Genomic DNA, 19,416 nt, shown 5'->3' with positions numbered 1-19,416 from the left:
CCTCTCTAAACAATGAGTTTATAAAGCCCTTTTGGGTCCTTCCAGATAAAATTTGCTCGTAAACCAGCAATTATGATCTTTTGAGTACAGTAAGGTGATGCTTGTTTGTCTCTCTTGACAGCAGTTGGAGTCCTTCAAATGGGTGTTGTCCCTTTTGTCAGCTTGTGTGACATCCTGGCAGTGACTCCGCAGCTCGGATATAAATATTTATTACTGTCAAACCCCGATGCCTGTAAATGCCTTTGCGCTGGGGTGAATTTAGTAGTCTTTACACTTGGAACCCATTCATTACCATGTTCTTGTTATGTTGGCTTTTAGAGGGAGGCCAATGTTCTCTTACAGATGTCTTACACCATAGAACGTGAAAAAGGCAAACCCCCAGCAAAACAGTAAAACCACTAAATTAGGTGAGGGTTGAGAAATGAATTAACCAAAATGGAACAGTGAGAAGGATTCTGGGCAGGGTTAAAAACAGATTTGAAAAACGGGTCTCACCTAAACCCATTTGGTTCCAGTTAACAGCTGTTTTTCAGCACCTGGTTTGACACCTAGTTCATTAATGGAAATGAATGTGGATTAATGCCAAAGCTCTTAACAGTGCTGAGTTTAAGAGAGTCCCTTTGATCCAGACTTTGTTTCTGAAGTCTGTCTCTCTCTCCTTAGCGGTCAGTTCTCTCTTAGCAGTCTCATTGTAATTACAGATGTGAATGAGAGAGACAGAGAAGGCGTCTACTAGTTTTTTTACGGTGCTCCTGCTTAAGCAGCAGTGATATTAAAACAATCTCTAGCTCCTCAAAGAGTGGCCCTGTCAACTTGCTGAAATGATGGAATGGTAGTTAGGTTATTAGAAGGAAAATTGGCACAAATTGAGAGAGAGGATGCTCTGGCAGCAACCACAAGCAGCCAGCAACTCAGTGGCTTAATCTCTGCCCTCAGGCTGCACTCTACGATACAGATGACACCTTGTCAGTGAAGATGATGTACTGGGTCACCCCTGAGTCCAATGGGCTAAATTGGCCATGGAGGGAAGGATTGCTGTGGTGTAGAGACAGCAAGCCACATAATCTTGTGAGGGTTGGTTGTTTTTTTTTTAACATATGTCATCATTTGGGTACTGACAGTAATAGTCAAGGGATCCTGTTCTCATTAGTGTCCCCTAGACACAACTATCTCTGTACGCTCATGCTTTCAAGAAATAGTCCTAAACTTTTGCAAGGATTGCTTTGCCTCCTCCTGGAAAGTTTCATGCACGGTTTCTGTTTTGTCTTGTTATTTCTTGGGTACAGCAGAAGGAAAAGATGAGGTGAGGAAGGAGCTGCTTCCTCTGAGAGCCATTGTGTTGGAAAAGAGAAGTAACAAAAAACCCTGCAGCTGTTGGCAACTAAGAGGTCTTAGTGCAGAGCAGTAATGTTCATAGGGTAAAGATGAAGGTTGGAAAAGGATAAGGGAATTCAGCTTTACCAGAGATTATTTGTGAGGGATCAAGAATATTTGGTTGGATTTTGTGTCAACCCAACAAGCTCTGCGACAGTTGAACCATCAGACAGGTGTGCTGTATAGTTGTGTTCCTCAGTGGAACCTTCAAGTACACTGCAGGGACCAGATCCATAGAATCTATAAAATGTTGGGGTTTTTTCATTGTTATCTTTCTGTTGGTTTATTCGCTTGTTCGGTTTGCATTGGCTTTAGTCCTACGTCTAGTGCTGAAGCTGGGTGGGGGTGCTACTGCAAGTGTCATTGCTGCAACAGTGCTCATGTGCTCCCCAAAACCCTGACAGTGAGAGGGGGATCCCTCCTCTGAGGAGCTCAAGAGCCTTAGTTTTCACTGAAGTCAAAGGAATGCAATTTAGAAAGGATCCCAGCTGTGCTTGTAGAAATGAGTATCCTCTCTGCAGTCTGAACTTGCCTATCAATCCCCCAAAATGTTGGCAGCTCAGTGAAACCCCTAACTTGTGGTAGAAAATTATTTTTTTCCTAAATCTGCAGGAGTTAGTGGATGGGCAGAGCTGTCAGCGCATGGCAGAATTAGGTCCGGAGAAGTTTTAATGACTTACCCAATTTAATTCAGGCAGTGAGCGACAAAACCTGTCCCCTGGAGCTTTGCATCCCGGTGTACAGTAGCCTACGCCTGGAGTCAGAGCTTTTAACCATCTTTATCCAATAAAGCATTTAAGGAATATGATCAACGTAAATTAGCTTCAAATCCACCAAAGTAAAGAAAGGACTTAAGAATTTTGTGAAATTAGAAGAGATCTTGGCCCGTACCTAAACCTTTATCTCAAAGCAGGAGCTTGATGCTAATGTGGTCATTAACCTGAGAAAACAGGTAGAAGTGGTTGATCTTGTGGTTTCCTAAAAATTGGCTTGTTAGCAATGGAAATTGTGGTGCCCTTGGTGGTAAAGGTGGTTTGGAAAAAGAAAAGGAAGAAACTTGTTATTCTATATTAAATAAGACCTTTGCTATAATTTGGGGCTACAGTAGCAATTGCAGGTGGATTTCTTAAAGAAGGGATCCAACGGAGAATAGATGAAGGGCATAATTTAAAAATGAACTCAATTCTTTCTTTAAGGAAAACAACATAGAGAATAAATAAAGCAAAAAGTGAAGCCAATTTCTGAAGGAAATATTTCACAGAATCATCTAAGTTGGGAAAGACCTTGAAGATCACCTAGTCCAACCCTTAACCTAACACTGACAGTTCTCAACTACACCAGATCCCTCAGCGCTATGTCAACCTGTTGACTGAGTCCAGGGCAAAGCTGGGGGTTGCACAGCTAAGTTTCTAGATTTTATTGGTTTTGCAGGTCCAAAGTGATGTGTAAGCATTTTCCTTAGTGGATTAGGTTTTACATAAAGGAACAAAAATTGGAAAGAAAAAATTGAGTGATTTTCTAGAGGTATAAGTGTCACGTAGGTTCCCACTGCTTCATGAAAGTCTTTAAACTTGTTCCCACGGCGTGTCACGCAAGTCAGGGGTTTTCTGTTTCTTGGAGAGTTTTGGGGTGTGGTTCTTCGGGTGGTTGGTTTGGTTTGGCTTAAGTGTTACGTATGTATGGAAAATTCAGTTTCTAATGTCTGGAGAAACTGTGATTGCTTCAGGTGTGCCTGTGAACTCTAGAACATCTTCAAAACGAAGAGCATATGTAAGACAAGAGAGTTTATTTGTGCGTGAAATGTGATATTAAAGGTTGGACCAAATCTTTCAGTCTCTTACTCAGGCAAGACTCCTACTAGAATCAATAAGAATTTTGTCTAATAAATGAGTGTGATAAATGCTGTTGTCTGCCAATTCACGTTGAAGACACTTCACAAGTGACGATCAAACTTTTAGTTGGTTTACAATGTGCCTTTAATATAACTTTTTCCTTCCTACTGTAAGCAGGAAAAGTGCTAAGTTAATATGGGCATATTAATGTGTTCAGGTGAATTATGCTTTCAAGGAGATGAAACACATGAAACTAAGTAATTTGTCTTTGCACAGGTTATAGCTGCGAGACAGGGGAATTACACAAGGTTTTTTTCTTGCTATTCTTAGGTTTTTAAATTTTTTTTTTCACATGTAAAATATGATTTTCATCTGGTTGTGCAGATTTTGAGCTGTCACAAGTCCTCCTGTGGGCATTCTCTCCTGAACAATCATCAAATAGAGAAATTGTAATTAAAGCCAAGTTTTTTGAAAGTGGCAGGTGGCTCCGAAATGCCTGAATTCTGTGATGATCAACTTTCAACATTGCTGAACACAGGCCATTTCCCCCGTTTCCCCGGTGTAAAGATGGGGGGAATGCTCCAAAAGTCACATCTCATTAGTGTTCTTTCATGAAACTCAGGCATCCAAAAATTATATTCACTTATGGAATCTCTAGCCAAGTAATTAGTTGAAATTACTGCCCTTAGTTATCAATAATGACATGAGGGGCTTTTTTGTATTTTTACTTTTGTTCAGTATTTAAAATTATTTGTTTTCCTTGTAAGAGTGCAACTCTTCCTAAACCATAGTATGTCATTTGTCTCACAGAGCAACTTAATTTTTGTTATGAACTCCTTTTCCCCTGCAAAAGCGTGTGGTTGTTTTGAACTTAGATGTACATCTGGAGATCAGATAGGGTAACAATTTACAGGGTGTGAAAAATTCAAAAAATTTGATGTCCTCTTGCAGGGAGAAAAACTTTATGAAGCAGCATTTTAGATTTTGCAACGAAGTAGGCAATTTTGCCGCTGCCTTCCCTTTTTGAATTTTTTTTTTTTTTTAATGCCAGGGTGCAGTAAACAATGTGCTTTAAACTGGAGCTCTCCAGACTGCTTTTCCTTTTTAAAGAGCGTAGGCAACTAATCGGCAGCAACCAGCCACATAGCTGGAGTGTTTTCCATTCTAGGCAATATCATACTAATTTGATGCACACATGGATGCTTCACACAATCTGCAAATTCATCTCTGGCATCTTGCATTAGTCATCTGACAGATTGCCAAGTGTTTCATATTCCTTTCATGTGACTTTATTACAAAACACACACACACACGCACTGCCTTATTTCTGCCAGTAGCCAGTTTAGTGAGAATTCACTGCAGTTCTGTTTACAACAGCCATGGAGAGAAATCTGCACTTATTTGCAACTATCCTCTGCTTTAAAATGCAAAAGTCCTGGTTTGCGTTGTGCCGCTCTCTTCTTATATAATGACATTAAGCAGCAGCCTGCAGAGAAAACCAGACTCAATGAAAAATGTAATCGCATTGTTTTTTGTTCATAATACTTATGCTATTAATTAAATACTGGGGGGTTTTTTTGTGCTTTGTGCCAATTGACATCATCTTCTGCATCTAGTGCACATGAAAACTGCGTAGTCTCCTAACTTGCCTTCTCTTTTTAATCTCCTTTTCCACTTTCTAGTAACGGCACAGCTAACAAGATGAATGGAGCTTTGGATCATTCAGACCAACCAGACCCAGATGCCATTAAGATGTTTGTTGGACAGATTCCCCGTTCATGGTCGGAAAAAGAGTTAAAAGAACTTTTTGAGCCTTATGGAGCTGTCTACCAGATTAATGTTCTCCGAGACAGAAGTCAGAACCCTCCCCAAAGTAAAGGTACAGTAGTTGTGCTCTCTTTGCTTTCAATTTTTTTTTTTTTTTTTTTTTCTGATAATCTTGCTTGCCTTCAGGATTTCCAAAGAGGTTTGGTCTGGGCTGACTGTTTTGAAGCATACTGTGTTGAGCTATGCAGCAATCCTAAGAGGAGAGGACTCCTGAATACCTATCGATTACTGTCTTCCTCCTCTTCTTAAATTGCAGTTTAAATGTCTGTTATCTGGAAGTGTGCATTCCAACTGTGCAAAAAATAACAGAAGATTGCCGTCCTTGTTTAAATTATTATTGCCAAGAAACATGGAAACCTGAGCGGTCACTTTCCTGGGATTAGCTCATGAAAAATATAATTTTCTAGCTTCCTTTCGTTTCCTCTCTTCCCAGGTGGGAATAATTTTAAGGATACAAAAGGGGAGAAATTATGGTAGTGGGCTTTTGCTACGTCATTGCTCCAGAGGCAATAAAAATTATAAAATAGAGTTTCCATGACCTTTTTCCAAAATCTGATTTCTTTTCTGCAGTTATGTTAAAGGATTAGGTTTTGGCACTGATATTTTTCTAAAAGAAAGGGTTGAGTTTCCTTCCTGCATTTTTTCTATACACGTGTAAAATATTTGTCCTTAATTATATTGCTTTCTTTCACTGTATGTTTATGCATATTTAGGCACATGAGAATTCTGTGTATTATAGCTATGCAAGTATAACATATGCTTACATGTGGACGGAAAATTAGTATTTTGTTTCACAGAATGCATTTTTCTCCTTAAATAGCACATCCTTTAACTTACTCTTCAGGTTTGGTCCATGAAAGTGTTGCTAGCATTACAAATTGTGCAGCTGAGAGGCAAGACTAGATATGCATGTGTGCCTGGCCCTAAGGTTACTAGATAGTTATTCATTCTTACTGCACTCCTGCCACTGCTTCTAAAAACCTTTAAAGCACACATGCTACGGAGACTATCATAAAATGATTTTGTGGGCTAGCAGCTAACTAACAGTGCAAAACAGCACTCGCTTGAGATTTCCAGTTCAGCGAGAGGTGACTGCTGTTGTGTGAGGCACGCAGCCCAAGTTCGGGTGCTCCTGTGCGTCTGTGCAAAGCACTGCCAAGCTTTTCCTCCTTGCCCTGGTATGGGGTAGAGGATCCTCTCAGTGGCCCCTTCTTTGGTGCCCTGATGTAAGCAGTCTTGTGCTTTGAGTGATACTAGTTCGTTTTGGGTTGCTTGCATGTGTCACTTCCACTTAAAAGACTTGGTGCACTGGTGTCACACCAGTGTCAGGGAGGGGGTTCATCTCACCATGTCTTGCTCCTAGTCCCTGTACTAGATTGCTCTTTCCCTTTGGAAGCAGAAGGTATTTTTGGTAGGAGTATTTCAGTGTAGTTCTGCTTCCAGCTCCCTCCATTCCCCAGGATGGATGTATTGTGGCACGTAGCCCCCTGCTATGATAACACAGAGCCTTCACCAAGTGTCTTTTTCTTGTAATGCTGGATAGAAGACAGCATTAAGAGGTCAAGCAACTGGATTTTCTGCAGTCCAGGCTGCTATGGATGAGCAAACTCCTACTTAGTTTATATCACTAAAATACTGAACTTTGAGACTCGTCCATTTAGAAAGAGCTGATTCCCAGGCCTCAGAAATGCCTTCCCACTAAGCAGTAAATGAAGTGAGAATGATATTGTGGTTAGACAGAAGAAAGCCATTGATTCCCATTTCTGTAGTGTTTTCCATTATACTGTACCTGTCTGTCAGGCAGCTGGAAGGCATAAGGATTAAGCACAGGTCATGCAAATCGTTGTAGACTAATTATGAAGGCTTGTAGTCCCCATACTCAGTATTCTTTTTGAAAGGTGGTTGATTTGGGTTTGGGTTTTTTTGCTTGGTCTCTTTTCAGCCGTGCAGACACGATGCTTTTATATCACTTCAGGCATTATATGTTTTAATGAGTAAATGAAATTAATCCTCAAGAAAGACAGAATAACCTTCAGACTTAAATTTCCCTGTCACAGCAGCAAGCTCCTCTGGTGGTCAGCTTTTCCCTTGGAAGCTTTGGAGGAGTGTATCTCCATCCTGGCTATGTCCTTCCTTCTGGCTGAGTCTGCCAGCAAGGTTGCTAGATATAGAAACCTCTTGAGTTTCTTCTGGATATCTCTCGACTAGGAATGATCTTTATTTTCTTAATCCAGTAGCACAAAGGATTTTGTATGAGAGATTGTTAAGAATGTTAGAAGCAAACAAACAAAAAAATTGCCCTGAAAAATGTCTGGTAGTCTTGTTGTCATCATGAAATACTTCACCTGTACTATCTAATTGGCATTTAATAACAAAGCTGAGTTTTGACTTTTTGTTCAGAGGTGTGGTCGAATTCCATGCTTTCCTTCTATGTAAATACCCACACAAAACAACCACTTTTATTTTATTTGAGCTGAGTGGATTGGGGTAATGCCAGGCATTTTCCTGTCTGCTGCCTTTCTGCATCACCTCCAGTTTTGCAGAACAGTGCATCAAGGGGACCTTGTGGTTGGGTGTCACTAGAAAAGTCCATTTTTCATTTCATTACATGGTCATGGCTGTCTGTCATGTAGAACATTTGCAGGTTGGTATCACCCAGAAATTTTCTCTAAATATCCTTCAAGCCATGAATTGCAGTGACAAAAATGCAAGTTAGTGTTACTACGCCATGTGGGGGTTAGCGGTTTGGTTTTGTTCTTTGAAGAAAGGTATTTTGATTTTTGAAAGATTTCTCTCTTACCAGACAAGGGCTGCGTATTTCTGCTAGCTTGGCCAAAGGGGCTTCTCCAATTTGAACAGAATTTTTCTCTGATGAACTGTTTATGAAGCTGCAGTCTTAGTCTCTCCCGATTCTGTCAAAAATAACCATAGGCTGCTTCTCTCTCTCCTGCTGTTATTAAGACTGTCTTTCATACCCTCCAACAACAGACGGCCTAGTTCATGTCTTTCCTCCTTTTTTTGTATTGCTTGCCAGCTCTGCAAAGCTGAAGCTGAAGGAAGAGGAGGAAGACAAGTAGAAAGCCCAGTTTTACTCACTTTGGAAAATTAGAGGAAAACCATCTTACTTCCACAGATATATTAATGTTAGTGCAAATGTTGAAGCTTTATTAATTGGGAACCACAGGAATGGTTGTGTTTTGATAGGTGATGATTAAAATATCCTCTGTCGGTAGGAAACTCCTCGTGCTTTCCAGAGTTTGCAGTTCTCTGGTTCTTTTTGGATGTGTGAGAGAGCTCAGCAAAGTAATTTGACTTTGTGTTTATCCCCTGTTGTTTTGTAAGGCTTTTTCCTCTTTCTGCAACAAGAGAAATCCGGGGGATAAAAAAAAAAAAAAAAAAAAAAAAAAAAAAAAAAAAAAAAGGCAGGAAATCCTGTAACACTGAAATAAATGGCACTTTCAACTTCTGGGAGCTGAGGGAATTCAAAAATCTAGGCAGATCAGCCCTCTCTGTTCCAAATCCAGCTTGCTCCCTTTATATAATTTTTCTGGGTGGATAGATGACTTTTTTCAGAGTAGTTGTTAAACAGCTTCTGTAATGCCTCAAATACAGTGAGCTCTATGCGAAGGCAGTGTATGCTGCCACCAAGATCTCTCTTCTTCCCCACTGTTCTCCTAAGCCAAAAAGATTTCCTTGGATGCTTTTGCTTCGGAGACCGAGTGCTGAAGCAAGCAGATGGCACAGTGCTACTTTTGCCTTTTGAAATGCAGAAGAGCCTTGGGCCAGATCCACAATGTCTGTTTGGTACCTTGCCCCTGTTTCAATACCTGTTAATTCTTGTAGGGATCGAGGTCCCCTAAATCAGCTTTACGAGCCTGAGCCTGCTTGTGCTACCATAGGAATCGTGTCGCAGAAAGCGAAAAAGAGGCACCCATGTAACAACTAACTCCGTGTTTCTTTATAGCCTTTTACAGACCCTTTATCAGATTAGAGGGAGACTGCTGAGTGAACAAGGATGTGCTGTAGTTAAAGGCCAGTGTTTATTATTATCCTATTTAACATGGTAATTTAAGTCTACCGGGAAGCAAGCAGAGGAATCTGATAATGAGGCATTCATCTGCTGCATTCAGGAGAGACCGCATGGGCAAGGCGTACAGGAGGCAGAAGTTACGTGGCTTGTTTGGGTACCATTTCAGCTACAGTTTAGCCCTTCAGAAATACTCTGCGCAGGCGGGAGGAACAGTCTTTCCACTCAGGCAGGTCCCTGCACACAGAGCCCCATTTTCTGTGCAGCAGAAGAAAAGGAAACGCAGGTAGTCCAGCATGGGAGCAGAGCTGTGGCACTCGGCTTGTCACACAAACTCATCCTCACTGTCCTAATCAGCGGCAAAGACCAACTGTTCCTGGCCTGCCCTTGCATCACTGCCCGACCGATTGCACACGCTGCTTCTTGAAGCAATTTCAACGCACTGAGTTTTGCAGAACTAGTTTAGATGCTCTTTAAAAGCACCATTCAGCCAGCGCTCCAGGAGTCGGGGTTTCTTTACACATTTTGACTTATTTTGTTTCTTGAATGCTCTCACAGGTCAGCATGAACATTGTTTAGCTTTTGAGATCTGATGAGTTGTGTCATGAGCACGTATGTTGTCAAAACTGCAGGACCCAGGACCACAGACATGATGCATGTGTGTTTCAGACTAAATTTTAGTGATAGTGGCTGAGAGATACTCTGTTACAATCACAGACTCAAAGTCTTTGGTGTACCGAATGAAAAAGTGTCTTACATATTTTTTTTATCAGGTGCTTTGTGCACTAGATGAAGTTTCACACGACAAAGACTGGCAAAAGCCAGATACTACTGTTGGATGCAAGTACAACAGGAAGGGAGAGTGAATATTAAAGTTGAGTATTTAACTTTCAGTTTCTGACTTCAGGATGTGTAAATTTAAACCTTAATTCTATCATCTTACGTAGTCTATAAGTAGCATTATAAGATATATTATAGATGTGAGGCTGATTTTTATCAAAGGGAATTCTTATTTGACAAATCTGATGGAGTTTTTAAAGAGGTCTCTCTGAAAGTGGACAGGTGTGAAATTGTGTGTATAATCAGGCTGGATTTCCCGGGGGCATTTCACAGTGTCACACAGGAGACTAATACATACAGTTGCTGGTGGAGCAGAGAAGGGCCCATTTTCAAATGGAGAAAGGAGCTGGTTAGATGATCGAGGGCAGATTAGAATGGGGAAAGGTTACGGGCCAGGGGAAGAGAGGGGATGATGATTGGAGAGCAACAGGGACTGTTATTGGAGATCAATACTTTTTCACTCTCTATGTAAATGGCTTTGACAGAATGAACCACCAACTTGTTATCCAACTTTTTGGATTGTGCACAAGGGACTGGATGGGGGTGAAGCCACCTGATAACCTGGAGAAAACAATCGAATACAAAGAGATTCAGAAAATGAACCATGAGCAAGAAGAGTAAATTTGAGTTTTGAGTGAACACATATGTTGAATGAATATATTTTTCAAAGATTCGGCAGCAGGAGAGGATTTGAAGAGTTCACATATAAAAGGACTTGACATGATGTTTTGTATCCGTGTGGTCAAAAAGGCACAGAAAATGCGAAGCTGTATAAATGGAAGCATTGAATGTAGCTTTCAAGGAAATACTGTATGAGTTAAAGAAGGATTTTTTTGATCATGTTTAAACTACAGTTACCAATATTTAGTACCATTCTATAGAAAAGGGCAGAGGTCCAGCGAAGAGCAGCATGATTTTGTATGAAGTCAGGAAGGGTTAAGCCATGGTAAAAGGTCTAAGAAGGTTAACTTGTAAAGGGCTTCAAGCACTGACTTACAAGAAAGCTAAAAGGGGAAAAGCTGAGGAAGAATACAGGACTGTACCTTGGTTTGGAAAGAAAAAGTTATAAGGGGATACAATTGAAGTTTCTGCAGTATGTTGAAGTGCATACTGAAGGCAGGAATAGATAAGCTCTTTCAATTAATATTAAACCCAGGGACTGCACAGCATAGATTTAAGACTGAGAAACAGCAGGCCAACAGAAAAAAAATCCAACTTCTTAAATCAAACTTTCTTCCTCCACTTGAAGAGCAGAGAATGGTCTTGTCAGAAGTAGCAGTAAGAGAAGTTCCAAGAGAAACTTTTCTCTTGCTTTCTTCCATTTAGTTTTTTGAAATGATGCGTCTGGAGAAGTATGTGACATGACGGCTCCCAACGTCCCGGTACAGCTTCACCCCGTAAGCAGGACAAGGTGCCAAGGCTGGGGTGGACACAGCTGACAGTGCCTTATATATGTCCAGCATGAAGAGGGTCTGAGATTTCTGATGACCCCTGATATTTTTTGCATTGCTTTGAAGAGTGGGAGCAGATGAGGATAATGTCCCATTGCATTCTTGACTGCAAACCTGTTGCCCACATAAATCAGTCTCACTGTATATTCCCATCATTGACCATGGCATGAAAGTCAGTCCCTTTAATACAGAAAAGTGTCACAGCAAACCCAACCCAGTCAGGCGGTGCAGTAGTGGAAAATATTTGGGAAGATACTGTAACAGGATTGGGGGGTTGTGATTGCAAAACAGGAAGAGTTGAGGATGTTGGGGGGATTGGGTAGAGAGTAGGTTTTGATCGTAGTATTAAAAGAGGGAGATAGCACGTAAAGCATTCCTTAGTCTTGTTTCTGAAATTCCTATATACACCATGTGAATGACTGGAGCTGTATTAAACATTTTTAGACATCTTTTTACTCCATGCTTTTACAGTATTTATCACAGTGGGGGCTTGGTCCAGAAGTGAGAACTCTAGGTGTTGCTGTAAAGAAATTAATAAAAATAACAGATCTCTAAGGGATTAAAGTAGATTGCTTTGGGGCTCGTTGGTTGCAGTTTTGTAGCAGCTTAACTGTGATTTACAACTGTATATGAATTTTCAAAATTAGGCTAAGACTATATAAGCACATTACTAATTAAATCTATGATGAAAAAGTGCATAAACTTTAACTACATGAATTGATTTAATTAGATTGATAGAAAACCCATATGCAGGCCAGCCATTAAAAGAGTAGAACTTAATATTCCGGTTGTGGTTTTCTTAATCAATCTCTAATGTTGATATCTGATAAACACTTGGGGAAAAGGCAAGTTGGGTAAAGGGATGTTTGAGCTTCAATTCAGGCATGAAATAAATTCAAGTGCTTTCTAGTTACATTCAACACATTCAGGAATAGGGGTGAAAATACGAGTTCAGTTTTCCTGACAGTTCAGGAAAAGCAAGAAAACAAAAAAGGAAGGGATATGTCTGTCTGTCTTTTTTTTTTTCTAATTCTGTTTAAAAATAATTGAAGGCTAATGATTGAGAATTAGGGGACTTAATAGTGATTTTTTGTCAAGACAATGATGGAAAATATTATTTTGCACCATAGTTTAAAAAGGCAGGCAATTCTTTGATATAATGTTGACTTCTTCAGCACACCATCCAGCATTTACCTATAGAATATTTTGTAACAACTTTATAAAAAATCCCAAATGTTCTTAAAAGATAAGTGGGTAATCTGTTTTTAGTAATGTCATCGTTACATCAGAAAAAAAAAAAAACACATAGGCAGGTGGTTAAAAAAGCCTGAACTTTCAATAAAATTCCAAAAAGCAGCTCATCAAATTGCATTGTTGAATCTGAATAATATGCTAAACCTTGGTCTCTCAAATATATAATCTCAAAGGCAAAAATTATAATGCATGGAAAAATCTAAGTCAAGTCATGCACGCACTTGCACACAGGAATTAATCAATGGATATGATACTCAGACATAAAATCACATGCATGTTTAAGTATTCTCAAGATTGGTGCCTACATTTAAAATATATACCTCTGTAATAGTGCCAGATACTGTCACTTTGAGATTTATGGTATCCAATTTCTTCAGCTGCATATTAAAGCTCACATCAATGAGTTTCGATCTTTTTATGACGTTGTTGTGGCACTGAAATTCTTTCCTCTTCCAATTTTCTATTAAATGAATAAACATGCAATATTTATCTGCTTGCCACATAAAAAATGATGTGTGTTTTTGTTAAAGAACAATGGCTTCGAAAAAAAAAAAAAAAACAACCCATCTCTTATTATATAGTGTTTCTAATTCTATTTGTTCTAATGTTTGAATCATTTGCTCATAACATAGGAGGTTTTGCAAAGGATTTGAGAACCAGTCTGAAATCTTCACACACTTCGGCATGGAGCTCAAAGGAAGAAACTGTTTGTCAATTGAGCAATGTCAAAAATGAAGTGTAATTGGGGAGCTGCCCTGTGAGCATGTATGTATCTCAGCTGCACTGCAGCTTCCAAGTCTCTCATTTCTACCACAAGAACAGTGTTTTATTGATTTCATCTTCTGCTCCTGTGACCCCACTAAAATCGTGCACAAGTGCATGTGCACAAATACGCACAAATAAATAAAAGCCTAAAATTAAAACCCCCAGTGCAACAAGTTTTTGCTCATTAAAAGATGGAAGAAGAGACTGCAAGGTGGTAAGAATTTCTCTGTCACTGCTCAAATGATGTGGGAGACACATAAATATTACAATGATGAGTGACAATAAAAGCTAATGACAGTGTAAAACATTTTAGCATAAATAGGTCGTCAATTTTGCTAGCTCTTAGCATGAAATTTAAACCCAGGCAAGCCTTGAAAGGATGTCTGTTATTCTTTATCCTTTTGAAATACGTTGCAAAATGGATATATGTGTAGCGTTTGCCATGTAAATTAATTACTAGTTCAGTACTTCCATCTTCTCCCCACCAGAGCATGTCACCCTGTATTTTCTGCTGGAGCAGGGTAGCAAGAGGACAGCGCTGCCCATGCTTTGGGTCTGCCAGGACCCACAACCTACTCAGACTTCTGTGATACAGATGTCAGGAAAGGATGTGCTGTGCCAGTTGCAATATTGCTTCTTTTTAGACATCAGTTCCGTAGCGCACTGTAGCCATCAGCATATTTCAAAAGAATAGCGAATGACTCCTTAAGGACAAAGCCTGGTAGTGGCTTCTAAGCCTGGTTTGAGCTTAACTCAAGCCAGTGAGCTATGGATGGAAGACTGCATATGCCATATAAATCTCCTGGTCCATCTAGTTCAGGGAAGAAGGCATTTTCAGGAATCTGTGTCTTCCTAATTGCTTATAAAAACACTCTGAGACAAGCCGGTGAATAAATTAAATTTGAATGTTTCCAGTGGATTTTTTCAGATTTTCACTGAACCTAATTACTGTCTAATCTATGCCCAAGAGTATACAGTTTTAAGTGGGACATAAGACTTTCACTCTGCAGATTAAACTCTGTGGTACATAAATTCATTATTTTTCATGGAGGAAAAAAAAATTCAGTGTCTACTACCTTGTGGTTTTAATTTAAAATAACTACTACATCTGAGTCATGCGTTCTTTTAGAAGAAGACAAACTGTAAAGAGGTGGAAGATGTTTTCTAATAAACCATGTCTCTTATTAGCCTAACTGAATTTGGAAAATTTGTGTTTCAAACAACAATTAAACTGTCCAAGGAGCTCAAGATATCACGCTTTCAACTGCAATTTTAGCGAGCTGTACCGCAATAGGGAGTAGATTAATATAATGTATTGCATGAAACTTTTTAGCTGCAAGGATGAGTGTGGCACCGTAAGGAGCAGCACTGCTGCTTCAGCCGTAGATCTCCAAATGTTTTGCAAAGGGAGACTAATATCATCAATCAGTTTTTACCAGCTGGAAGAAGTGAGATACAGAGGCCTGGGGGGACTTTTCCCAAAATTTTCAAGTCACTTTGAGGAGGCAGAGAGTAACGTTCTGCCTGTGCCAATATTGTCACCTAAATCAAATGTGCTTTCTTCATTCTCAGTGCTTGAATCCCTGAGCTGGTTGACACAAAGATTTTGTAACGTTAACACTGCCCGGGCGAGATCTGTGTTAGTTTATTCATGTGTTATTGGGATCTGATGAGGGCTGCAGTTGGAAAACCAGTGTGGAGCAGACCCATAGACAGTGGTTCCCACTCTTCCTATGCCCCCCCTAATTAAAACAATGAGTAATAAATGACAGACTTCCTTCATTATTTGAAGATCATGGGATATAAAAATCATTGTAGATTTAAAATGGACTATATTAACCCGAGTAATTCCGCCGGGGCTTCAGTTTCTATAGTGAAAAGTGTTGTGTTGTCTCTGGCTCAATTAGATTTTTCTCAGTGTCAATTTTAATTCACTTCACTGAAGCATGGGGGAACTCTCTGTGGAAAGGAAAATGTTACTTCTGAATGAGAGCCTCCTGTAGCCCACATTTTATTTAAGAGTTTTAAAATGCTTCGTGGTCCCACGTTCTCCCTTGAATGTCTGCTATTGTGTGCTGTAAGAGCTGAATAAAATCACTTGATGTTTCTTAATGTGACAGGCATCTGAGTTTGAGCAGGAGGATGGAAATGGGGAGAGCAAGATCATTGGTTCACTCTTCTTATTTAATACTGCAAAAACCCCAATAAAACCTTGGTGAGCCTTGATGGCCAAATAGACCTAAGTACATCAAATGTTTCTCACTCTTACAAGCATCCACCTGGCCAGGTGTACATAAAGTCAAAACTAAGAAGCAGGGTTTCCTTTTGCAATGCAGAGTCCAGGGCAGAGGTTGAAGGGCCTGAGTAGTTGTTTTTTCCCCTTTAGATCTGGCATTTCTCACCTTCCATGGCTGTCAGCACTTAGGTGTGAATTGCTTGATTATGCTCTGCTTGGTGCAGGCTGCCAAAGTTAGCCCCTAATGTACTGTTTCTTCCCTATTTTTAAAGGGAAAAATGGAGTAGATCTTTAATTGAGGTTGCTTCTTGTTGAAGACACAAAAAAGAGCCTACAATAGAGTTGTAGGGGAAAACAGCATAGACAAGGGCCTGAAATGTCCACTGTATATAGTTGGGGCTTTCTGAAATGCTTGTTGCCATCATGCTCAGCAGGTTTCTTTTCGTATCTCTATACCTGTCCTTCCAATATTTCATTAAACTCTCAAGATATTAGATTTATGGATAGTTGTGAACGCTGAAGATTTGCTTTGGGGTTGGGTCTTTGGGGGTTTGTTTGTTTGTTGAGCTGGTTTTTTGACTGACACCTCTCAGTTTCCAGGGTTGCAGATGATTTAATCTGCTTTCCGGTATTATCACTGGGCTACCTATAGGAGAGCACTTGGGAGGGTCACCAAAACCAGGTGATTGGGTCAATAGATGTGAACCTCTTTTCTGATTCAGACAGAAGATGATACCACAGCATGATGCTGGAGTGCCCCATAGCTCTTAATAACACCAGCCTGTGTATGAAAGGTAAATACAAAGTTATCTCCGTAGAGTACCCCTTCATGTTTTTCAGAAGAATTGAGCAAAATGCTCTATCAAAATTCTGATTTCCAAGCATGTCATCTCCCAGCCTTTCCATTTCCAACAGTGTTTACCTTTCCTTTCCAGTCCTGAGCTGTGAGCATGCAATACCTTTCTGTGCTTTGTTCCTTGTTAGTTCTAGGTTGGGTATATATTGAGTTAAAATGTGCTGTGTGAAAGTGGGGAATTATTGTTATTATTATTATTATTATCATCATTATTTAGATGCTGCAGTCTAAGTAGTTCAAAAAAATCTCACAATTAAAGGTCAGTGTAGCTTGTAGGTTTACACATGCACAGTACAAGTAACCTTCAGAAATTTCCTCATGACAAGATAAGTGCAGCAATTATATTTAAATGAGTGCTGGAGAAAATTTCACTGTAAACTACATTAGCTGGAGAGTGTATGCTGTAAGAGGATTTAATTGAATTAATGTTACTTACTATCAAATGCTCCATCTAGTGTATTGCCAGGTCTCCTTATTACTAAGAATAATATTTGGTTCATAAAGACCCCTGTTCAACTAAGCACACAGTTCTGATGACTTCAGCAAGTGATTAAAGTTAAAGCATGTTCTTCACTGCTCTGCTGAATAGGAATAGGTTTGGAGCTAGGAGCGGGTATCAGCGGGTGTCCGGAACACGTAATCACTGAGCCCTTTGAGAAGGCTCTTTACGGTCATTCCTCTTACGGACGGTTTTCCGTGTGTCCCATGCAGGTGTGATTGTGGTGTGAGTGTCCTTCCTAGTTTCAGTGTAGCTGTCGTGGATAATGGCTGCGCCAGCGAGGGAGACGAGCAGCCCGAGAGCAAGTCAGGGTGTACAACAGGAGGGGGTGTTGGGATGATCCATGTCGGGGCTGCCGTGCCCTCCACCAACAGAGCAGTAACCGATCATGGTGGCAGAGGGATTCCGTTGAGTAACCCCGATGGTATTTTTAATGCTGTTATTAATGCAGAATTCTCACTCTCGCATTATATGGAGATGCCACAATGAGATACAGGAAGGTATTTTGTGTGACTTCCTACATAAAAGCAGAAATGCAAATAAGCTACATTAACATATTCACATTATATAAATAGAAAACTCAGACACATGGAAACACAGTGAAATAGGCAGAGCCTTGCTTCAAGCCAGTGATAAAGATATCCACGATTTTCCTACTCTGCTGTTATGTTTTAACCATTAAGGAGAAAATGTGATATATTAGATGTTTTTGCAGAATATTTTTGAATGTCAGAAATACCATTGAAGTATGCATCTCCTTTATGTTTGATATTATTTTATTTTCCTTTCAGATGCATTCTTTAAAAAGCGAATACATGAAATCTAGCAAAAAAAAAATTCTTTTATTCTCCATTCATTCAGCAACAAAAACAAAACAAAAGGTTTTGAACCCCTCTTTTATGGGAATAGCGGAACAGTGGAATAGTTTCTACAGCAACTTTCTTTATTGTTGGCCACAACAAATGGCAAAAGTTTTTATTCACCTACGCATCTTAAATTTTAATGATCCACATGTCACTCCTGAACTTCACCCACCCGTGTTTATGCATGCAGTTGACATTCTGGTACAATCAGTAAGACACATGCCATTCAAAGGAGTTACAATCTCCTCTTTGTTTTTGTGGTTTTGTTTTTTGGGGGAAAAAGAAGGAGTAATTGCCCATGTCAACTGATGTTCATTACATGGAATTGTTTAGCTCTCTTAAAAAATCATTGATCTGCTTTTCCCCTGTGAAAATATTCAAGGTCTCAGTTCACAAAAGAGAAATCAGCATGTAAAGCAGCAGACTAGCAATCTGTGCTGCAAGGAGTGAAAGTGTGATGTTCTGTGCAGCAACTGTCAGAAGTGCTTGCTATCTTAAAAAAATTTTAAAAAAGGACAAATATTTAGTAATGATGAGAAACATTATTACTGTTGCAGTCAGAAGTAATTTGGGGGAACAATCTGTTTAAAAGTAGGAAATTTTTTTCATATGTTTGTATGTAGCGTTTCTGATTGAACTTCCATTAGGTGACATCTGGTACAAACTATTCCTCTTTCTCCCTAAGTTTCATCGCTTTGTTTTGTATTTAAGGAGGATATTACTAAAGGTAATTTGATGTCTCATTCCCATTGGTGTGGTCATGGTTTTAACTTTTGAATTACTCCCTTGAAATAGGACGAAGGGGGGGGGAATATATTGCTCAGTGAATGTAGGTCATCTGCAGCTGGTAGAATAATGATATAAGCCTGTTTATATGTTTTATTAAAACAAAAAACTATTTACATGGAAAAATAGAGGCGTCTGGATTGTGCAAACAGCTTTTTAAGAGAAACTTTGCTTAGGGACAATAAATTATTTTGCCATTTCAAAATGCTTCTGTTTCTCTTCCACGTGAAAGTGCTCTTTCACTAAAATTATTAAAGAAACATTTTTTAAATGTGGAAGTATTGCTGATATTTTGGCAGTGGCTGTGGTCAGTAGTCCAAGTGATGGGAAATGATGAGCACTCAGAATTTAAACAACTTATGTTGACTTTGTGGTAAAAGAAACTTTATGCCTGGACAGGACATAAAACTTGGACCCACATGGTTTTCTAGTTTTGAGATATGATGATACCTGAACATGCTGGGAGCCGGGGCTCAGTGTCCCTGGCTGCTCAGGGCTGAGCCACTATGGCCTTGGTCAAGAAAGGTGGGTCTGTAGATCAGGCAAGAGATCTCATGTTCCAGGTTGCAAAGGTCTCAGGTTTGGAAATCTGACTTAACTGAAAAACGACCTGCTAGTTCATCCAGTTTGTTGTCTGCCAAATCCATGCTTGTTCTGTTTAGTGCATTCCTAAATGTTTTGTCCAATTTCATTTGGAAGTGGACCACAGGATGCTGTTTCCAACTCCCCCCCCTTCCTCCAAGTTTAGATGTTTTATTACTGTACTGTAAACACACACAGTCCTAACTTTTTTTTTTTTTTTTTTT

The 19,416-nt window shown here is 39.7% G+C and overlaps 1 protein-coding gene across 7 annotated transcripts in view; it reads left to right on the top strand.

Moving 5' to 3' along the window:
- CELF2 (CUGBP Elav-like family member 2) overlaps positions 1–19,416 on the top strand; it is a 386,209-nt gene that overhangs the window by 243,051 nt on the left and 123,742 nt on the right. For 6 of the 7 annotated variants that reach the window (XM_026868456.1, XM_026868453.1, XM_026868452.1 and 3 more), the window contains one exon: positions 4,889–5,085. In XM_026868456.1, the coding sequence (XP_026724257.1) occupies positions 4,908–5,085 (178 nt within the window). In that variant the 5' untranslated portion in view covers positions 4,889–4,907. Of the gene's footprint in view, positions 1–4,574; positions 4,723–4,888; positions 5,086–19,416 lie in introns of those variants that run through there. The other variant, XM_026868458.1, reaches the window with a different exon arrangement.

Source organism: Athene cunicularia (assembly GCF_003259725.1).
Source record: "Athene cunicularia isolate RWA chromosome 1 unlocalized genomic scaffold, athCun1 chr1_part2, whole genome shotgun sequence".
Lineage (NCBI taxonomy): Eukaryota > Metazoa > Chordata > Aves > Strigiformes > Strigidae > Athene > Athene cunicularia.
Note: the sequence above shows the minus strand (reverse complement) of the source record. Positions and strands in the feature narration are given on the sequence as shown.